The following is a 19066-nucleotide window of genomic DNA, read 5'->3' on the forward strand; positions in this document are numbered from 1 at the left end:
TCAAAACCTTGTGCAAAACATTAAGCGGTAGATCGGATGAAAAGGCAAATGCAATAGTCAGAAGCATTAGCCTCCTGCTGCATTACACTGGGATTTTGCGGAAACTCCATCTCTGCCAGCCAACATTAGAAGTGGAGCTTCATCCAGTAACCTGGTTCATAATTTATCAGCATAGTGCTTTCTTTTTCCAGCATTTACACTATTATTGATCCTTGTATGCAGCATCTGGTATTACAGCTGCTGGCTTAAGAGACTACAGAGCCCTCTGTGTACTTCTCAGCTTTTTATATCCTCCTGACACTTCTTTGTACTGGGATGAACGGCTAAGGGCCATGTAGGGGTCGAAGCAGCCTCTAGACTGTGCACTAGTCAGCTCTTTAGGTGGAGTGTGAAACAAGAGTGGTAGCGGAAGCGGTCTGTGTAGCGCGGTTGCGGCCTGTTGCGCTCCGGCTTTCCTCCGGCATCCCCATGTACAACTTCTTCTAGCCAAGCATGAAGCATATTGCTTGTGATGCTTCATCTAAGTTGTGCACAGCTGGTAAGGCCCTGAAAGCTAACCGATTGAAGAGCTTGCCTCCGCTACTGGGAAGACAAAAGTTGGACCCCCAACAAGATCATCTGGTGGTATCATTTAAAGACTCTGAGGGGCCCCAGGAAAGTACAGTTGTTCCAATGCCTCTTACGGTATCTGCTCCAACCAACTCTAGCTCTACGGTACCGTGGGAGTCTGGGTCAGCACAGGCATCACTGATCATTGGGTCACCACTGCCCTTCTTAAGTCGGGAAAGGAGCAGCTCCCTTCCAGAGGACCAGACAAGGCTCTCCACTGCAAGCATGGACACTCATCCACTCTCTGTATCATCTTCTTTTGTGGAACATCATAAGGAAAAGCCCTCTTGTCCCTTGTTTTCAATGTATAACATTAAGTGGAGCGAAAAAGAGAAGAAAATATCACTGTCTAATGAAACACCAAATAATCAAACTATCAACAACTCAGCTGTTCCAACGATTAGAGACCACTCTTATTCTGTATCAGATCTGCCATTAAACAATGATGCCATCCACATCCAGACCTTGTCTAACACTTGATTCAGCTCAAACTTTGCAGTGTCTCCAGACTCACCTCCTAAATTAACTGTTGAAAGTATACTAAACCAGATCCTTATCAAGCAACGTGATCTGGAAATTTCGTATGAGGAAGCACATAGAAAAACCAACGAACATTTGACTCAGCTGAATGCCTACATATTGCATTTTTCGGCACGGATTTCCCAAGCAGAACAGAGGGACTCAGATCTCGAGGATGCACATAGACATGAAACTGTGACAAACCAGATTCAAACAGAGCTTGAGGAACTTCAATTTAAACTTGATGAAGCTGAAAATAGATCTAGATGTTCAAATCTCAGATTTGTTGGAATTCCCGAAGAGGCGGAAACACGTCCACCGTGCCTCAAGTGATTACTGACCTTATCTACAAATGCAGTCTTCCTGATAAGGCCGCAGCTTATCCAGATCTTACCATCATGTGGGCTTATAGGGTCCATGCAGCAAGATCCTCCAACTCAATGTATCCACGCACTGTATTAGTCAATTTTGTTGACTTAAGGATCAAGGAACAGATTCTATCACAAGCCATAAAAACTAAAACTTTAAACTCAGGGGGCAGTTTCGCCTTTCGGGTCTTCGACGATATGTCCATAGCAGCTGTGCATTGACGCCGTTAATTTATTGGCCTCATTGATGATTTCAAGAGGCTTGGGGCCCCCTGCTGGCATTGTTCAACTTGAAAAACATATGGTCTTTCACACAGGCCAGGCCAACATTTTTCAAAGTGTCCAGGAGGCAAGGGATTTCTTGGTCACACTTAAGAAGTAATACAGGTTTTAGCAAATTATTCAACTAATATAAAGATTGTATAAAGATTGTATTTCACGTTAAGATTTGAGATCCATCATTAATGAGGGTATATCATCCACAATCTTGTTTACATAATGTCTGTTTAATGTGCATACATCTCAGCCTGCCTCCTCCGGGATGCAGGTTTTGAGAGTGCCATGCCAGTGTACACCAATTCAGGGGCTGGGGGTGGGTCACAGGCGTGGTGTGAGTGCCACTGGGGGATGAGGTAATGAGGCCTCTTTTGGTGGTTGGGGGTGGAATCTCAACATGGTGGGGGGGAATGTGAAGGTGGTACAAAGACTTATTGTATGTTTTTTTCTTTTGTAAGTAGGATTTGAGGGCTGGCGCCGGGGGGGGGAGGGTGGGCAGCAGGTTCTTTCGAGGTATTGACTTCAAGGCTCTTAATTTGATTATCAAATGATCCTCAGACAGACTAATCTGCTCCTTCGCAGCTTTTTCAAACTTTCTCCCTGCAATGCTAATGGCCTTTAATAATTCCAACAAATACAGAGCTATACTTCAGTGGCTAAGATCCTCCCGAATCCGTCATTTTATTTCAGGAGACTCACTTTAAGCAACAGGCAAATCCTCCTAGCACTCCTAGCTTTCTCTCATTCTGTTTTTGCCTCCGCTAGTGTGGCTGTTCGTGGGTTGCGGTCCTTCTAACTGAGGAATTTGAAGGAGAAGTGCTTCAGGTGTATCGCAACCCCCCAAGCTGGATAGGTGGTGGCTAGTTTCAAAATGGGGGCATAACTAATACATATTTCAAGTTTTTACACCCCTATTGAGGATCACATTTTCTGCCTACAGACTCTTTATGATCTTTTGAGTACGCTTTCTTGCCTCTTGATTGTGATTTGAGTATAATTCAAAACATGAAACTCGGTGCATCCCGCAAAAATCAAACACAAAATAAACCTCAAGCTTTGCAATTTTTGACAAAATGTATCCGTGATTTGGCACTTTAGGATCCTTGGCGGCTCACATATCCTCAGGCCCAAGATCTGAGGCCTGTTTTTCTAAAAGGTTCATTTCAGCTTCAAGGACCGATTTCTTTCTAGTTTCTCATTACTGGGATAGGGCTGGCTCAAGCTTAATGTCCAACCCATTTTCAGACCATCTGGATCCAATGATCCAACTGTCTCTTTCCGTACGCAGATAGAGAGACCTATTTGGCTTCTTGACAAGACTTTATTAACTGACGAGGGTTGGATTTCAGTCTTAAGGACATCAGTTACTGGGTTTCTAGTCAGGAATGAGGCAACTGCTTCCATTTTTTAAATTTGGGAGGCACGTAAGGCATTCATCAGAGGGGAAGCCATTGTTTAAAAAGCCCAATAAAAAAAAATAAAGAAGGAAAAAGTAGACAACCTTCAGTAAGAACTCGAGCATCCTATGCACTCCCTCCAGGTCCACCACGAACACAATTCATAGGCTTGTGTTCAGGATGCCAGATCTAAGTTGAAAGGCCATCTCTTATTGGAGGACATAGTTAATCAAAATACATACTTTCAGCAGCATTATCAAGAGAGTGAGCATGTCGGGAGGTTCCTGGCTCATTTTGTCAAAAAACATCAGAATGACACAACAATTAAAACTATGTTTAATGAGATCCAGGGTCAAAATGTGTATCGGCCTGAGGAGATAGGTAACATGTTTTAGCACATTATACAAAGCTTTATACACTGAGGATTGCAGTGCGCGATCACCATATAAATGAACATCTTGATTCAGTTACTTTACCGAGTCCTAATGACGATATCCAAGCTGTATTGCTGCTGCCAATTAACATCATGGTTGTAACTGAGGCCTTTAAGAGCTCCCCTTATGGTAAAGCTTGCAGTGAAGATGGTCTTCCTCCAGAATTGTTTAAGGCTCTTTCCGAGCAGATTGCTGCAACCCTAGCTGCATTATTTAATGCAATATTTATGGGCCAGGAAGTTCCAGCTCTTTCACTAGGGCAGTAATAGTCAGGTTTCCCAAGAAGGGCAAGTCGTAGGAAAAACCTTATCCTATCATCCCATCAGCCTTCTTAATAATGACTATAAGGTCCTTATGAACATTTGGGCAGCCCACGTTACCCTGTTAGCCCAGAGCCTCGTACATAGAGCTCAGTGTGGTTTCCTCCCAGGGAGGTCTATCTTTACTGATACAAATCTTTTTCTTCAGGCAATAGATTACTATTCAAGGAACAAAATCAAAGCCGCTATAATATGGCATTTAGTACAATGGGAGGTTCTTTTTTCAATCCTGATGAGATTCAAATTTCCTCATAAATTAATGCAGTCTCTATCAAATCTTTATCAAGGGATCGAAGCAAAAATCCTAGTTAATTCAAGAGTAGTTAGTAAGGTTGCGATACGTCGTGAGTCTCATCAGGGGTGCCCTCTATCCCCAGTCCTTCTCTCATTATTAATCGAACCGTTACCTGCGGCCCTGAGAGAAGATGTTTTAATTAGAGCTCCAATTCTAGGAGCACCCAAACTAAAACTTTTTGCAGTTGATACTATTTTCTACCTCACTGTTGATGCCCAGAATATTGGGTACGCATTTAAAAATATCAAAACGTTCTCTGATCTAGGATGCCATCGCATCAACAAATCGAAATCCGAGGCACTGCTTTTCAACAGCCACAAATCAAAACCGTCATACAACATGCAAATCAATTACCAGACCTCTCACTCAATCGGATATCTTGGCATCTGTGTTTCCCAAAACATCTCAGATCTCAATCCACACTTAAGGAAGCACAAGCTTGTATGCATAAATTGCAGAATTCACCATTGACAATAATCGGATGTATTGCTTCCGTCAAAATGATGATACTGCCGCTGTTTCTGTTAATTTTTTCGAATGTAATGATCAAAGTCCACCACATTTTCTTTAAGGATTTAAATTCAATCCTCCGTCGCTTCATTTGGGTGGGTAAAAAAACATGGATTCAACTGGAATCACTTCAGCTGACTTTTGAGGATGGAGGCTTAGCTTCACCCCATTTTAAGAAGTATTGTGAGGCAGCATATATGTATTGGATTGTTAATGCTACTAGAACGCGTCAAGGTGATTCTAATTTCTACCTCAACCAGATGCTTTTAGAGAATAACATCCAATGATCCAATTTTTTCAAAATACCCTGGCTCCCAAAGCATACTAGATATATGGGTTTCTCAAAATTTCAAGATTTTATATTAACCGCAATGGGAGCAAAATCATCCAGGACCAGCTGAACACCAGCCTCGCCCAAAAACCACCTAACGAACCCACCAATCCCAACCTCGCTGCCTGCAACCTCTGGCGCTGGATCGACTACTGCACCAACACACTCGCCCCGCTCAACAAAACCTTCCAACAGAGCTGCCAATAAGAGAGGCAGCTGGTTCACCCCGGACCTTCAAGCCTCCAAGCAAAACGTCCGGAAACTGGAAAGAAAGTGGCTCCTCGAACAGACACCGGACAACCATGCCGCGTTCAAGAACGCCATCCGCAATCACCATCACCTCATCAGATCTGCCAAAAAAACCTCCTTCAAAGACCGCCTGGACAACAACGCACACAACAGCAAGGAGCTCTTCAACATCGTGAAGGAACTCTCCAACCCCAGCTCCAACACAAACGACATCCCACCTTCACAAGACCTGTGCAACTCCCTCGCCGCATTCTTCCACCACAAGATCACAGACATACATGACAGCTTCAACAGCCAGACCACCCCGCCAATCACCGACGCCCCAGACTCTCCACCCACCCTCAACTACGACCCTCTGCTCGCCTGGGCCAACGTGAACGAGGACGACACAATCAAAACCATGAGCACTATCCACTCTGGATCTCCATCAGACCTATGCCCGCACCACATCTTTAACCAAGCAGGCGCCACCATCCCACCCCTCCTCTGTAAAGTCATCAACATCTCCTTCAAGACCACGACCTACCCCAAAAGCTGGAAGCATGCTGAAATCAAACCCCTACTCAAGAAACCCGTGGCGGACCCGAGAGACCTCAAGAACTTCCACCCCATCTCCCAGCTCCCATTCCCGGCCAACGTCACTGAGAAGATCGTCAACAGAAAACTGACCCACTACCTCAAAGAAAACAACATCCTGGACCCATCCTAGTCAGGGTTCCGCAGCAACCACAGTACCGAAACCGCCCTCATCGCCACCACTGACGACATCAGGGCCCTGCTTGACCACAGTGAAACAGCAGCTTTCATCCTCCTGGACCTCTCGGCCGCCTTCGACACCGTCTGCCACCGCATCCTACGCACACGCCTACACAACGCAGGGATCTGAGACAAAGCCCTAGAGTGGATCACCACCTTCCTCTCCGGCAGAACCCAGAGCGTCCGCCTCCACCCTTTCCTCTCCGAAGCCTCCAAGATCATCTGCGGCGTTCCTCAAGGATCGTTCCTCAGCCCTACACTGTTCAACGTCTACATGGCCCCGCTCGCCCACGTCGCCCGACTACACAACCTCAACATCATCTCCTACGCCGACGACACTCAACTGATCCTCTCCCTCACAAAGGACCCCCTCACCGCCAAATCCAACCTCCACAATGGAATGAAGGCTATCGCTGAATGGATGAGGAACAGCAAACTGAAGTTGAACTCAGATAAGACAGAGGTCCTCATCCATGGCACCAACCCCTCAGCCTGGGATGACTCCTGGTGGCCGACCGCTCTAGGAGCACCCCCAACACCCACCAACCAAGCACGCAACCTGGATGCCATCCTTGACTCAACACTCTCCATGACCAAGCAAGTCAGCGAAGTCTCCTCATCCTGCTTCAACACCCTCCGCCTGCTCCACAAGATCTACAGATGGATCCCCACAGATACAAGAAGAACAGTCACCCAAGCCCTCGTCAGCAGAAAACTTGACTACAGAAACACCCTCTACGCAGGAGCCCCAGCCAAACTCCTCAAACGACTGCAATGCATACAAAACGCCTCCGCACGCCTGATCCTCGATCCCCACCACCACAGCCACATCACTCCCCTTCTGAGAAACCTACACTGGCTCCCTGTCAACAAAAGGATAACCTTCAAGCTCCTCACCCACGCGCACAAGGCGCTCCACAACACCGGCCCAGCCTACCTCAACAGACGACTCAACTTCTACACCCGGTCCCGCCAACTCCGCTCAGCCGACCTCGCCCTCGCCACCGCCCCCGCATCCAAAGAGCGACTATCGGAGGCAGATCCTTCTCCCACCTCGCTGCCACGACCTGGAACAACCTTCCCCTGCCCCTATGACAGACCGAAGACCTGCTGACTTTCAGAAAGTGGCTCAAGACCTGGCTATTTGAGCAGTAGCAGCACCCCCCCTGCCCTCAGCGCCTTGAGACCCTCGTGGGTGGTAGCGCGCTTTACAAATACACTGATTGATTGATTGATGGCTGTGAGTATGAAATAATGTAAGGCAGGAAGTGTGTAAGAAAGTTTTAAAATGTAAAGAATTAAATGGTGGCAGCGATTGCAGCAGGAGAGCACTAGAATGAGCTACCTAATTTATTCTATTTTACACAGGAAGGTTGTTGTACAGATCAGGTCTCACTTATTGCTGTGTATACAACATGAGGTATTTTAGGTAAAAAAAAAACTCAATGTTGGAGTTGTTTAGGTGGAAGTGTGCTAGTGATTGCTGTGCTATTTTTTTTTTTTTTTTTTTTTTTTAGAGTTATAGTTTAGTTGCACATGAGAGAAGTTGTAGTAGTTTTGCAGACTTCCATTCTTAGTATGTATGCAAGGAGCCCTGGCTGGTGACATAGCCCCAGTGTGAACAGAGGAAAGGTGTGACAGGTACATATCTTAAATTTTACCACAGTTGCTTTGGGTCCCTCACCTCTTGGGTGTTTAGTTGCCAGTACATGGGGGCAGTATGGCAGAGATACATACATAGGTTTTCAAATTTTGTTTTATAAAGTGGATGATTAGACGCATAATTTGATCCTAGCCCACTTGTGTGATTGAGGAGGTCATGGTGTCAATGAGGGTGGGCAGGATTGAACGGAAATCTGTTTAAGTCTGAAAGGAGTTCCAGTCCAGCTACTCTGACTGAAAGAAAATGTCTTATCATTGATGGGAAAACAACTGAAAAAGAAAGTCGAAAAACAATGGTGAAATCATGGCAGTCTAATGAAATTTCTATTGTAGATTCCGATAAACACAACCCATATCTGTTTCATGGTTTAAGAACACTCAATGTACATTGCAGGGGCTTGGCATTGTCCTTGTCTACTGAGAGTGGTGTTCCTTTTTCTTCCTCTTATTAGCCTCAGCAAGAGTTGGACATCTTGTCATTGAAATCCCCCACAGTGGTGTATTGATCACTAAATGCTCTCGTTTGAGCTCTTCATGTGAAAATGGAGGGTTTGGTGTATAGACTGTAGAGTTAGATAAGATGCTTTGATGAGTGTGGCTGGATGGGGAGTGTAAGGAAATGCCTCCTTGGCATGGTTACCCCCTAACTTTTTGCCTTTGCTGATGCTAAGTTATGATTTGAAAGTGTGCTGGGACCCTTCTAACCAGGCCCCAGCACCAGTGTTCTTTCCCTAAACTGAACCTATGTCTCCACAATTGGCACAACCCTGGCACTCAGGTAAGTCCCTTCTAATTGCTACCCCTAGTAACAAGGGCCCTGATGCCAGGGAAGGTCTCTAAGGGCTGCAGCATGTCTTATGCCACCCTGGAGACCCCTCACTCAGCACATGCGCACTGCCTCACAGCTTGTGTGTGCTGGTGGGGAGAAAATGACTAAGTCGACATGGCACACCCCTCAGAGTGCCATGCCAACCTCACAGTGCCTGTGGCATAGGTAAATCACCCCTCTAGCAGGCCTTACAGCCCTAAGGCAGGGTCCACTATACTACAGGTGAGGGCATATGTGCATGAGCACTGTGCCCCTACAGTGTCTAAGCAAATCCTTAGACATTGTAAGTGCAGGTTAGCCATAAGAGTATATGGTCTTGGAGTCTGTCAAATACGAACTCCACAGTTCCCTAATGGCTACACTGAAAACTGGGAAGTTTTGTATCAAACTTCTCAGCACAATAAATGCACACTGATGCCAGTGTGGAATTTATTGTAACATACACCCAGAGGGCATCATAGAGATGCCCCCTAAACACCTGCCTGACTTCTAGTGTAGGCTGACCAGTTTCTGCCAGCCTGCCACACACCAGACATGTTGCTGGCCACATGGGGTGAGTGCCTTTGTCACTCTGTGGCCAGGAACAAAGCCTTTACTGGGTGGAGGTGCTTCTCACCTCCCCCTGCAGGAACTGTAACACCTGGCGGTGAGCCTCAAAGGCTCACCCCTTTTGTTAGCGCCCCAGGGCATCCCAGCTAGTGGAGATGCCTGCCCCTCCGGCCACTGCCCCCACTTTTGGCGGCAAGGCTGGAGGAGATAATGAGAAAAACAAAGAGGAGTCACACACCAGTCAGGACAGCCCCTAAGGTGTCCTGAGCTGAGGTGATCCCTGCCGTGAGAAATCCTCCATCTTGAGTTTGGAGGATTTCCCCAATAGGATTAGGGATGTGCCCCCCCCAAAACAGGGAGGAGGCCATTGGCTACTGCCCTCGCAGATCTAAACACACCCCTGAATTCAGAATTTAGGGGCTCCCCAGATCCCAGGAAATCAAATTCCTGCAACCTGAAGAAACAAGAAGGACTGCTGACCTACAAGCCTGCAGAAAAGGAGGAAGATGACAACTGTTTTGGCCCCAGCTCTACCGGCGTGTCTCCAACTTCGAAAACGTGCTCCAGCGACACATCCTACAGAGACCAGCGACCTCTGATGCCTCAGAGGACTGCACTGGACTAAAGGACCAAGGAACTCCTGTGAACAGCGGACCTGGTCAAAACCAGCTACTTCTTTGCAACAAAGGAGCAACTTTCCAAGACTGCACGTTTCCCGCCAGAAGTGTGAGACTTCACACTCTGCACCCGACGCCCCTGGCTCGAGATCCAGAGAACAAACACCTCAGGGAGCACTCCCTGGCGACTGTGAGCCTGTGAATAACCAGAGACGACTCCCCTGAGCCCCCACAGCGACGCCTGCAGAGAGAATACAGAGGCTCCCCCTGACCGCGACTGTCTGTAACAAGGGACCCGAAGCCTGGAACCAACACTGCACCCGCAGCCCCCAGGACCAGAAGAAACCAAACTTCGATGCAGGAGTGACCCCCAGGCAACCCTCTGCCTTGCCCAGGTGATGGCTGTCCCGAGAAGCCCCCCGTGCCTGTCTGCACCGCTAGAGTGACCCCCGGGTCCCTCCATTGAAGCCTATACAAAACCAGACGCCTGCTTTGCACACTGCACCCGGTCGCCCCTGTGCCTCTGAGGGTGTGTTTTGTGTGCCTACTTGTGGTTCCCCCCCCCCCCCCCCCCCCCTCCACCCTCCAGTGCTCTACAAAACCCCCCTGGTCTGCCCTCCGAGGACACAGGTACTTAGCTTCTGGCAGACTGGAACCGGAGCACCCCTGTTCCCCATAGGCGCCTATGTGTTTTGGGCACCTCTTTGACCTCTGCACCTGACCGGCTCTGAGCTGCTGGTGTGGTAACTTTGGGGTTGCCTTGAACCCCCAACGGTGGGCTGCCTATGCCCCAGGACTGAGATTTGGAAGTGTTTTACTTACCTCCAAAACTAATCTTTACTTACCTCCCCAGGAACTGTTGATTTTTGCACTGTGTCCACTTTGAAAATAGCTTATTGCCATTTTTACAAATACTGTACATGATATTGTTTTCATGCAAAGTTCCTAAAGTATCTAAGTGAAGTACCTTACATTTAAAGCGTTTAATGTAAATCTTGAACCCGTGGTTCTTAAAATAAACTAAGAAAATATATTTTTCAATATAAAAACCTATTGGCCTGGAGTAAGTCTTTGAGTGTGTGTGTGTTCCTCATTTATTGCCTGTGTGTGTACAACAAATGCCTAACACTACCCTCTGATAAGCCTACTGCTCGACCACACTACCACAAAATAGAGCATTAGAATGATCTACTTTTGTCACTATCTTACCTGTAAGGTGAACCCTTGGACTCTGTGCACACTATTTCTTACTTAAGAAATAGTATATACAGAGCCAACGTCCTACAGGGAAAAAGGAACTTTGTGGCTGTGGACTAAATGTTTCCTTCTTTTTTTCTAGGTGGTTGCGGAAGCAATTCTACTCATTGGATCGTAACAGAGAAGACAAGTAAGTCAAATCCTGAGTGTGTTTGCCATTATTTTCCGATTCCTTGAACTATCTTGACAAAACTAATGCCCCTGCACTGTCAGTTTGGGAGTTCTGCTGTCATTACTTGGCAAATTCCACTGCAGAGGTGGACTTAATGTGATCCAGCGAGACTGAACAATGAATTGGTTGTTGGTGGATAGCATTTGATGGTTTCACACAGGCTTGGAATATAGTCTTTGGTTCACCAGTTCAACTTGCATAATGTTTGGTTTGTACAGTAAGTATGCATTTGGTTTGCAGTGTGTCTCCATGGTGGGACATGCCACTTTTGGTAAAGCAAAATAATCTTATTTTGACAACATTGGATTATCATGTAGCAGGAATGTTCAAGCAGTGGGCATGATAACCATCTGCAGAAAAGGAGAATTTAAAAGCCTGTAAGTATCTCATTTTGTTCGGTATTTCTCTTTGGAGGAATCTGAGGCAACAAGCAACATGTGGTAGAGTGTGGGGGAGAAGGGGGAAAACAACTTTGCTTGAAGTTTACCGCATTTTTTTGTTTTAAAGTCTACCGTAGGATAGTGAGAAAGTGAGCTCTGCTTCCCACTGGCGTTACAAAGGCCTCCACAGCCCAGAGGTCCAGGGTGCCCCCCCAGCACAGTAACCTGACCTGAGAGCTCCCGAGTGAGTCTGGAGGGAGGCCCTCCATGTGCTTTGCAGAAGGCCCCCCCCTTATGTTTAGTTACGCCACTCCCACTCCCTCATTTTTTCCCACTATCCTACATTGCGCTCTAATACCCTTAAGCATAAAAATATGACAACAGCGTAAGCTCACAGAGTACAGAAGGAACCTCATGCCTGTGTAGATTTACGCAGGAAAGAGTGTTTGTTGTAAGTGTGCCTCAGAGTTCCTTTGTATTGCCCCTTGTGATCCTGTATTTTGCCAGGGAGGATAAGACTGTGCTCTTTGTAAATATTCATATAATGTGTGGAAGGCTGAGGATGACAGCCGGAGCTTCTCATCTGTTGTCAAATCTTAGCAAAAAAGTAGGGTGAGGAAAGGAAAAAACAATTGTTGAGCATGAAGAAAGCACTAAAGATCTGACATGCACTTCTGGTGCACATCAAACATGTCTGCACCAGATCTGATATGCCCTGTCGATACACATGAGACATGCCCCACCAATCTTTGCCTTCATGAAAGAGCTTGAGTATCACTTTCTGAAATGCTTATGAAAGGTTTCATTCCATTGTCTAAACCAGACTATCCAAATTTACTTGCTAAATGTGTTTCCCTGCTGGATAGAATCCATAAGTGTTAATTGGGCGTTTATATTATTAGGATGAGGCTTGGGATGAGTATAGGAGAGATGGAGGAGGGAAGAGTCTGTGGAAAGGCTTAGGGAGATTAAAGTAGCAGGAGGGGTTTTGGATGAGTCAAAGGTGAGAAAAATGCAGTAGAATGTATTAGGGTTCTTTGGGAGATCATGGTAGTAAACAGGTTTGTGGTGAGCTAGATGTGGTAGAGGAGGGAACAGCTTAGGCAGGGTTATTTTGGAGATGATAGAAGTAGAATGGGTTTGGAATGAGTCAGAGTGGGGATGGGGGATAGATTGATAGAGACATAGGGTGATGGGTGGACAGAGTAACGCTTACTAGAGAGTACATTTATATTATTTTTTATTTATATATATATATATATATATATATACTTTTTTTGTTTTTTATATTCTTCTTTTTCTGTTATTTATCAATTTTTTTTACTTTAATTTAATTATTTATAATTTGAATTTTATTTAAAGATTTTATTTATTTTTATTTAATTTTTCTCTAGTACAGTAGGACTAGAGTAATACATAGATGTGCAAATAAGTAGTAAGAAAAATATGTTCAAGAAGTATAATAATGGGTATAATAATATGAGAAGAAAAGTAGTATTGTCTAAACACAGACTTTCAAGATTTGTAATATTTGAAGTTAATTAATAAGTGTACTTTTCTAACATTTATTAATCTTTTCTCAATTTTTGAATAGTGAAATGTTTATGATAATAAAACACTTGGTCAGTGTGATTATAAAAACGAGCACATGGGTTCATAAGTATCTAATATAACAACTTATCTAGAATATATATACACACACACACATACACATAAAATGTATTGTTATGACATAACAACGATGCATATTTCCTAAAAACCTATACATATCTAAAATATCCACATAATCAGACTATAAAAATATATGAACACAGGCATATGCAGTCCATTGCTGTTTGAATATGGTGGTTGTGAAAAAAAGAGCCAACTCTTGAGTAGTCTTCTGAAGGCAAGATAGTTATCCATGGATTTTATATTTGGGGGGAATGAATTCCATATTTTGACTGCTTGAATGGAGAAGGATGTACCACCTATTGTCTTTTTCTTGTATGGTGGTGTTCTAAGGAGGTGTGCCAATCTTGAGCGGACGTTTCTTTGTTGAATGTATTTGGTTATTTTACTTCTGATTAAAAAGCGGTCCTGTTCCATGTATAGCTTTTTTGGGTGATACAAAGCAGCTTGAAGGTGGATGTTCTGGCAACAGGTAACCAGTGTAGTGCTCTCAAGGCAGTGGAGATGTGGGCTTGTGGCTTTACTTGTAATAGTAGCCTGGCTGCGGAGTTCTGACTATGTTGTAGTTTTTTCATAATAAATAGACATGATCCATGGTAGAGGCATTGGTATAATCCAGTTTTTGATAGTACAAGAGAGATAGTAGCCTGCATCTTGTGTGGAAATCCTAAGTGGGGGAAGATGCGTTGTAGAGTCTTCAAGCTGATGAAGCTTGATCGTGCTAATTTGTCCACTTGGACGTTCATTGTTAACTTGGAGGCCATGGTAATTCCAAGCTTTTTAACTTCCTTGGATACTTGAGGAGGTGGTCCGAGATCATCAGGCCAGGTGCACAGTGGGTCATCGTTTTTCCAGTCGCTACATGTGAGTATTTCTGTTTTGGAAGCATTTAGTTTGAGATGGCTCCAAATCATCCACTGATCAACAGCTCTGAGGCAACTGAAGATTTGTGAGTTGTCAATGTCTTTGGGGCATTACAATTTAAGTAGTATTTGTGTGTCATCTGCATATTTGTAGCTTGTGAGTTGAAAATCATTGATCAATTCTGATAATGATACCATGTACATGTTGAAAAGCAAAGGTGAGATGATTGATCCTTGGGGGACCCCTGCTTTTGTGAGGTAGGGTTTGGACGTGAAAGTGGGAGAATAGATAATATTAGTTTTATTTTGAAGGTACGATGTAATCCTTTCGAGAGCTGGACTCGCATCTGCCCTCGATGTTAGTTTGGGAGCCACATCCCCAAGTTGAGGGGGAGCGGAGTGTGCAGCTGCCCGCTTGAGCATCAGGTAGTGGCCTCATTGCCTGGCCTAGCCATTGTTAGCCACCCGAGGGCACCCGAAAAGTTTGGTTTATTTGGTTGGGCGCCAGTACCTCGAGTCGCCCATATCTTCTCCCCTGACCAGGTGGGCCCAGTAATGGGAAGTGTCTCTCAATGTGCCTGCATGCCCCTATGTCATTGTTATGGCAAATGCCCCAAAGCTACTTCCTGAGGCTGATGAGTCTGCTGTGGAGTTAATCAACAAGGCAACTCACTGGATTCATGGGAAATCACCAGTGCAGGGCCAACATTTTTTTCTGAGGTCCTTGTGGTGAGAAGTGTGAGGTAGATTGGGTAGGGACATAAAGAATATGTTTTGGGCTGTATTATTGTTCCCTTTAAAAGTCACAGGGTTGCAGGCAAACCTATTTGGGCCTCCTATCAAAGTCACAGTTAACCCATCAATGTTAAGATCCTGCCCCTTGGCTAACATCCGCACTCATAATCTCTTCCCCCCCTGTGTGATTTGTCAGTGATTGACTGACTGAGTGTTTGCAGTGAGTCCCAGCAAATCAACACCCAGGAGGCCTGTAGGGTTGAGAGTCTTACCGGTGTTCGGACCTGCTTACCTCATGACCTACCAAACAGTGGGGACATGTCAGTTGTTAATTCCAGCAAATGTTCCTCGTCATTTAGTATGGGAAACTTAGATATTTCTGTAAATCACGTTCAAGAATTTAAGATTCTTTTTTGGAATATTGATGGTCTTGCCAGAAAAGAGGGCTGCCAGGACTGGGTTAATTTTATATCCAACTGCGATATATCTTCTTTTAAGAAACCTGGGCCCCAAAAACTATTAGTTTGGATGGTTTTGACTCCCACTGAATTTTGCTGTTACATCTCTGTCAGGCAGAGCAAAGTCAGGTTTAACTGCATGGTTTAGAGTCACCCTGTACTGTAAAATGAGCTCAGTCCCCTCTGGCTGTATTCTATTTCAGGCTTTCTTATTTACATGGTCCAATTGCCTGAATATTGTATTCTATTAATTTTAACAGTCATTATTGGGAGACTGACCCTATTGGCAATTTTAACAAGCTGCATAATTTTATCCTTGGGCTTGAAGCCAAATTTCCCTCTTTGCACGATGATTATCGAATTGCTTTAGGTGGGGATTTTAACACTAAACCTGTGTCAATACAGATGGAAAGTAAGTGTTTTATGTTCGACCACATTGGTATAGGCCATGATTATCACCCTAGGAATTACAACAGATTTGCATTTTTCCAGTTTATTAACTCATTTGGTTTTGCTAATATGACTGAATTTTGTGATAGACCTATTCTGACAAAGCCACATTTGAAAGGGGAGATTACTCCTCCACTATTGATTACACTTTTTGTTATCCCTGACCTGCTGGCCAGGATTTCTAGGGCAGCCGTTGACACTAGCGCCCATAGCGATCTCAATCCTCTAAGCTTTGGTCTGTGCTTCCCGCGGAGGGAGGGCGGGAAATGAGCGGGCCATGCACTCTTTAATGGTTAAGACCCATTGTTTTGCGTCCCGCCTGGAGAAATGTTCACCTGAAAACTCACCTGTCTAAAATCTGTCTGAATCAGCTTCCCTTGGTGCTTAAATGCCTCTTCCTCACTGATGATTATTCGGCTGTGGCTCATGAATTTGTGAGTAGCTTGCTTATGAAACTAAGTAGATCAGGGATCCTTAAGGCTAATGGTTTAATCAACACTGTAGGAAGGCCTCAGCGCATCTACTTGAGGCATTAAAATGAGTTACCTAGGGATCCCTGTAAAGTCTAGCAATGCAGAGTGGAGTATAAGTCTGCCCTGCGGACCAGGAATAAAGAAGTATAAAATGAATCCTGTGGGAAGGTGGTTCGAGCAAGTAATCCGGAAAGACACTATGGTATTTTTGTTGGTTGCTAACAATACTAATGTAATGAGTATTAAATCGAACACTATTACTACCACTGTTAGCCCGGTAGCCTGGGTTACCCATTTGAAAGGAGTTTATGGGTCTAGCAGTTTCAGCTGTTATAATTAGGAGGAGGTGACCTTTCCATTAGCCCTTGAATTTAGCCCTGAGGAGGTTATGGAGAGGATTAATAGGAGTCCCTCTAATAAGGCCCCAGGGCCGGATGGAGTGCCCATGAACCTGTATCAATCATCCCCTGAATTGTGGGCTCCCTTACTATGTAATTGCTTTACTCTCATCTAAAAGGTGGGACCGTGGAGTTGCAGGCTACAATTGGGGCATTGGGTGTTTAGGGCTCTGGGCAGCTGGAGGACCTTGCTGGCACCAGAGGTCCACTCCCACTCGAGTGGTGACTGCGGGTGCAGTGGTGTCTTCAGGTGTCAGGTCTTTGTGATTTAAGAGGCCGCAGAGTCCTTTCCTTGGAGTTGTTTGGAGAGCAGGTCTGCTGCCCACGGGAGATTTGCGTCTTAATCTAAGGCAGGCAGACCTCCCAGGTTTCTGGAGGTTCTGCTGCAGGACGAGGTGCCTTTTGGTGCCCATCAAGGAAGGGAGACAGGCGGGGTTGGTACCAGGTCAGCTGCTCCTTCTTCTCTTCTTCTGGTGCATCTCTTCTTTGTTCTTTTCTTCTTAGGTCGCCAGGGTCTGAGTTTTAGGGTTCAGAGGTACCTCCTAAATACTCAATTTAGAGGTGTTACACAGAGTGCCAGGTGGTAGCCAGTGGGCTGACCACCTTTAGACTACACCCTTTCTATAACCACTTCCGCTTGGAAATGGGCTAACCCTAACCCTAGTAGTCTAAAGCCTTCCAAACAAAGTTGGAGGAATTTAAAAAGCGGTGTCCTCTTCAGCTCGGCCACCTTAACTGTGGGACTGTCGTGAAGTGGGCACACCTCTAATCTGCCTAATTTTCCCGTCTGTTCTGATGCAAAAGTGGGGTTAGGACAGGGGGTTCCGTCATCTCCTCCATCTGAAGAGACCTCGGTCACATTACAAAAGTGGCTAGGCCTTTGAAGCTTACCGCCATGGAATGTCCATCCTGCCTGGTTGAGGTGCTAACGCCCCTGCCCAGTTCAAGCTTTTATCTCTGGACCCTGAGAGTGCCTGCTCTTTCCTTGGTGGGGTTGGGGGGGTGGGGTTAGAAAAGTGGTTAAGGTGGCTGAACTGGTCAGGACCAGTCCGTTAACACACTAGTAGCTGGTAGGTTTTGAGGGGGGCACCTTCAAGGTGCCTTCTGGGTGCATTTATTAATAAAATCCCTCACTGGAATCTGTGAGGATTTATTAATCTGAGATGTTTGATATCAAACATCCCTGGGGTCAGAGAAGACGTCATGTAGCTGGGAAACTAGTAGCGACCAGTGTCCAGTGCATGTATTTAAAATGGCTTCCCTGGTCACTTACTATATCTGAGAGTTGACAAAGACAGCACGAGCATTACTGCTTGTGCAGAAATGTCCTCACATGTAATATAATGCAACCTGCCTTAAGGCTGTAAGGCCTGCTAGAGGGGTGACTTACATTTATTATATGCAGTGTTCGGGGACATGACACACAGGCTTACCCCCATTTTGTGTTTTCAATTTTGGGAGCACCTTGTCACGTAGCCTGCAATGGCAGTCTGCATAAGGTTGGTGCTGGGTCCCTCACAGTGGCACAAGTCGTACTGCAGCTCTCAGGGACTCTCTTATGTACCCATGCCCTAGGTACCAGGGGTACCATTTACTAGGGACTTACAAGGGGCTGAAGGGTCTGGTCACTTGGGGATCAAGTGACCATGTGTCTTGCTTTAGGGAAGAAACACTGGCACTGGGGACCTAGTTAGCATGATCCTAGTGCACTTCAGTCAAAGTTGCTTCTAAAAATCTTGCAAAAAGTGGGGCATTAGTGCAAACAGAACCCAGCTCCCTACAGCCACACTTTCTCACTTTCTTTCTCCTGTGCCAGCAACAGACCAGGGGTCGATATTACCATCTTAAGAAAGTTTTGTTTTCTTCTGGGTTTCCTGTGGTGTCAGCTTCACTGTAGCTTCAGTGCCAGTAGAGGTGTATCTACAAATTGACGGTCTTCGCAGTGGCACGGCGCAGAAGTTTGGCGCCTTAGTTGGCCTGTTTTGTTCCTGAGAGTTAGTTCTAACGTGTTTGTGGGGCAAATAACAAAGAAATTGAAGAAACTATGCTTTGGGTGTGTAATTCCCTTGACACCCCCCAGATATCTAAATTCAAGGAGTCCACCAGTGGTAACAGAAGTTCTTTTCAGCAACTTTATAAATCTCAAGCTTCCATTTCTAGCTTCTTTAAGAAAATGCATAAAGTTATTACTGTGGAGAAGGTGCAAACATCCAGTTTTTATGTCAAGCATAAGCGTACAACCTCTTGTATACTTTGAGGTATACTTTTTCTGTAGGCTTCCAGCTATTTCATTTCTTAGTTTGTGTCATTTAAAAATCCTTATTTGCTAGTGGTCAGTCATGCCTCCTTGTCACTTTTTCTCTTCCTTTCATTTTTTCTTTGTCTTTTTTTCTTTGCCCTTTCCTTTGACTCCGTATGCGTCCTTTCACTTTTTTTTTTTTTAAAGATCTTTCTTCCTTCCTTTCTCTGGTGTTTTTCTTATCCTTAT

The 19066-nt window shown here is 45.2% G+C and overlaps 1 protein-coding gene across 2 annotated transcripts in view; it reads left to right on the forward strand.

The window, feature by feature from the left end:
• The window catches only part of PLCG1 (phospholipase C gamma 1), a 775517-nt gene that overhangs the window by 252901 nt on the left and 503550 nt on the right, over positions 1–19066 (forward strand). For both annotated transcript variants that reach the window (XM_069243788.1, XM_069243789.1), the window contains exon 4: positions 11061–11108. In XM_069243788.1, the coding sequence (XP_069099889.1) occupies positions 11061–11108 (48 nt within the window). The remainder of the gene's footprint in view (positions 1–11060; positions 11109–19066) is intronic.

The sequence above is a fragment of the Pleurodeles waltl genome, chromosome 7, assembly GCF_031143425.1.
Source record: "Pleurodeles waltl isolate 20211129_DDA chromosome 7, aPleWal1.hap1.20221129, whole genome shotgun sequence".
Lineage (NCBI taxonomy): Eukaryota > Metazoa > Chordata > Amphibia > Caudata > Salamandridae > Pleurodeles > Pleurodeles waltl.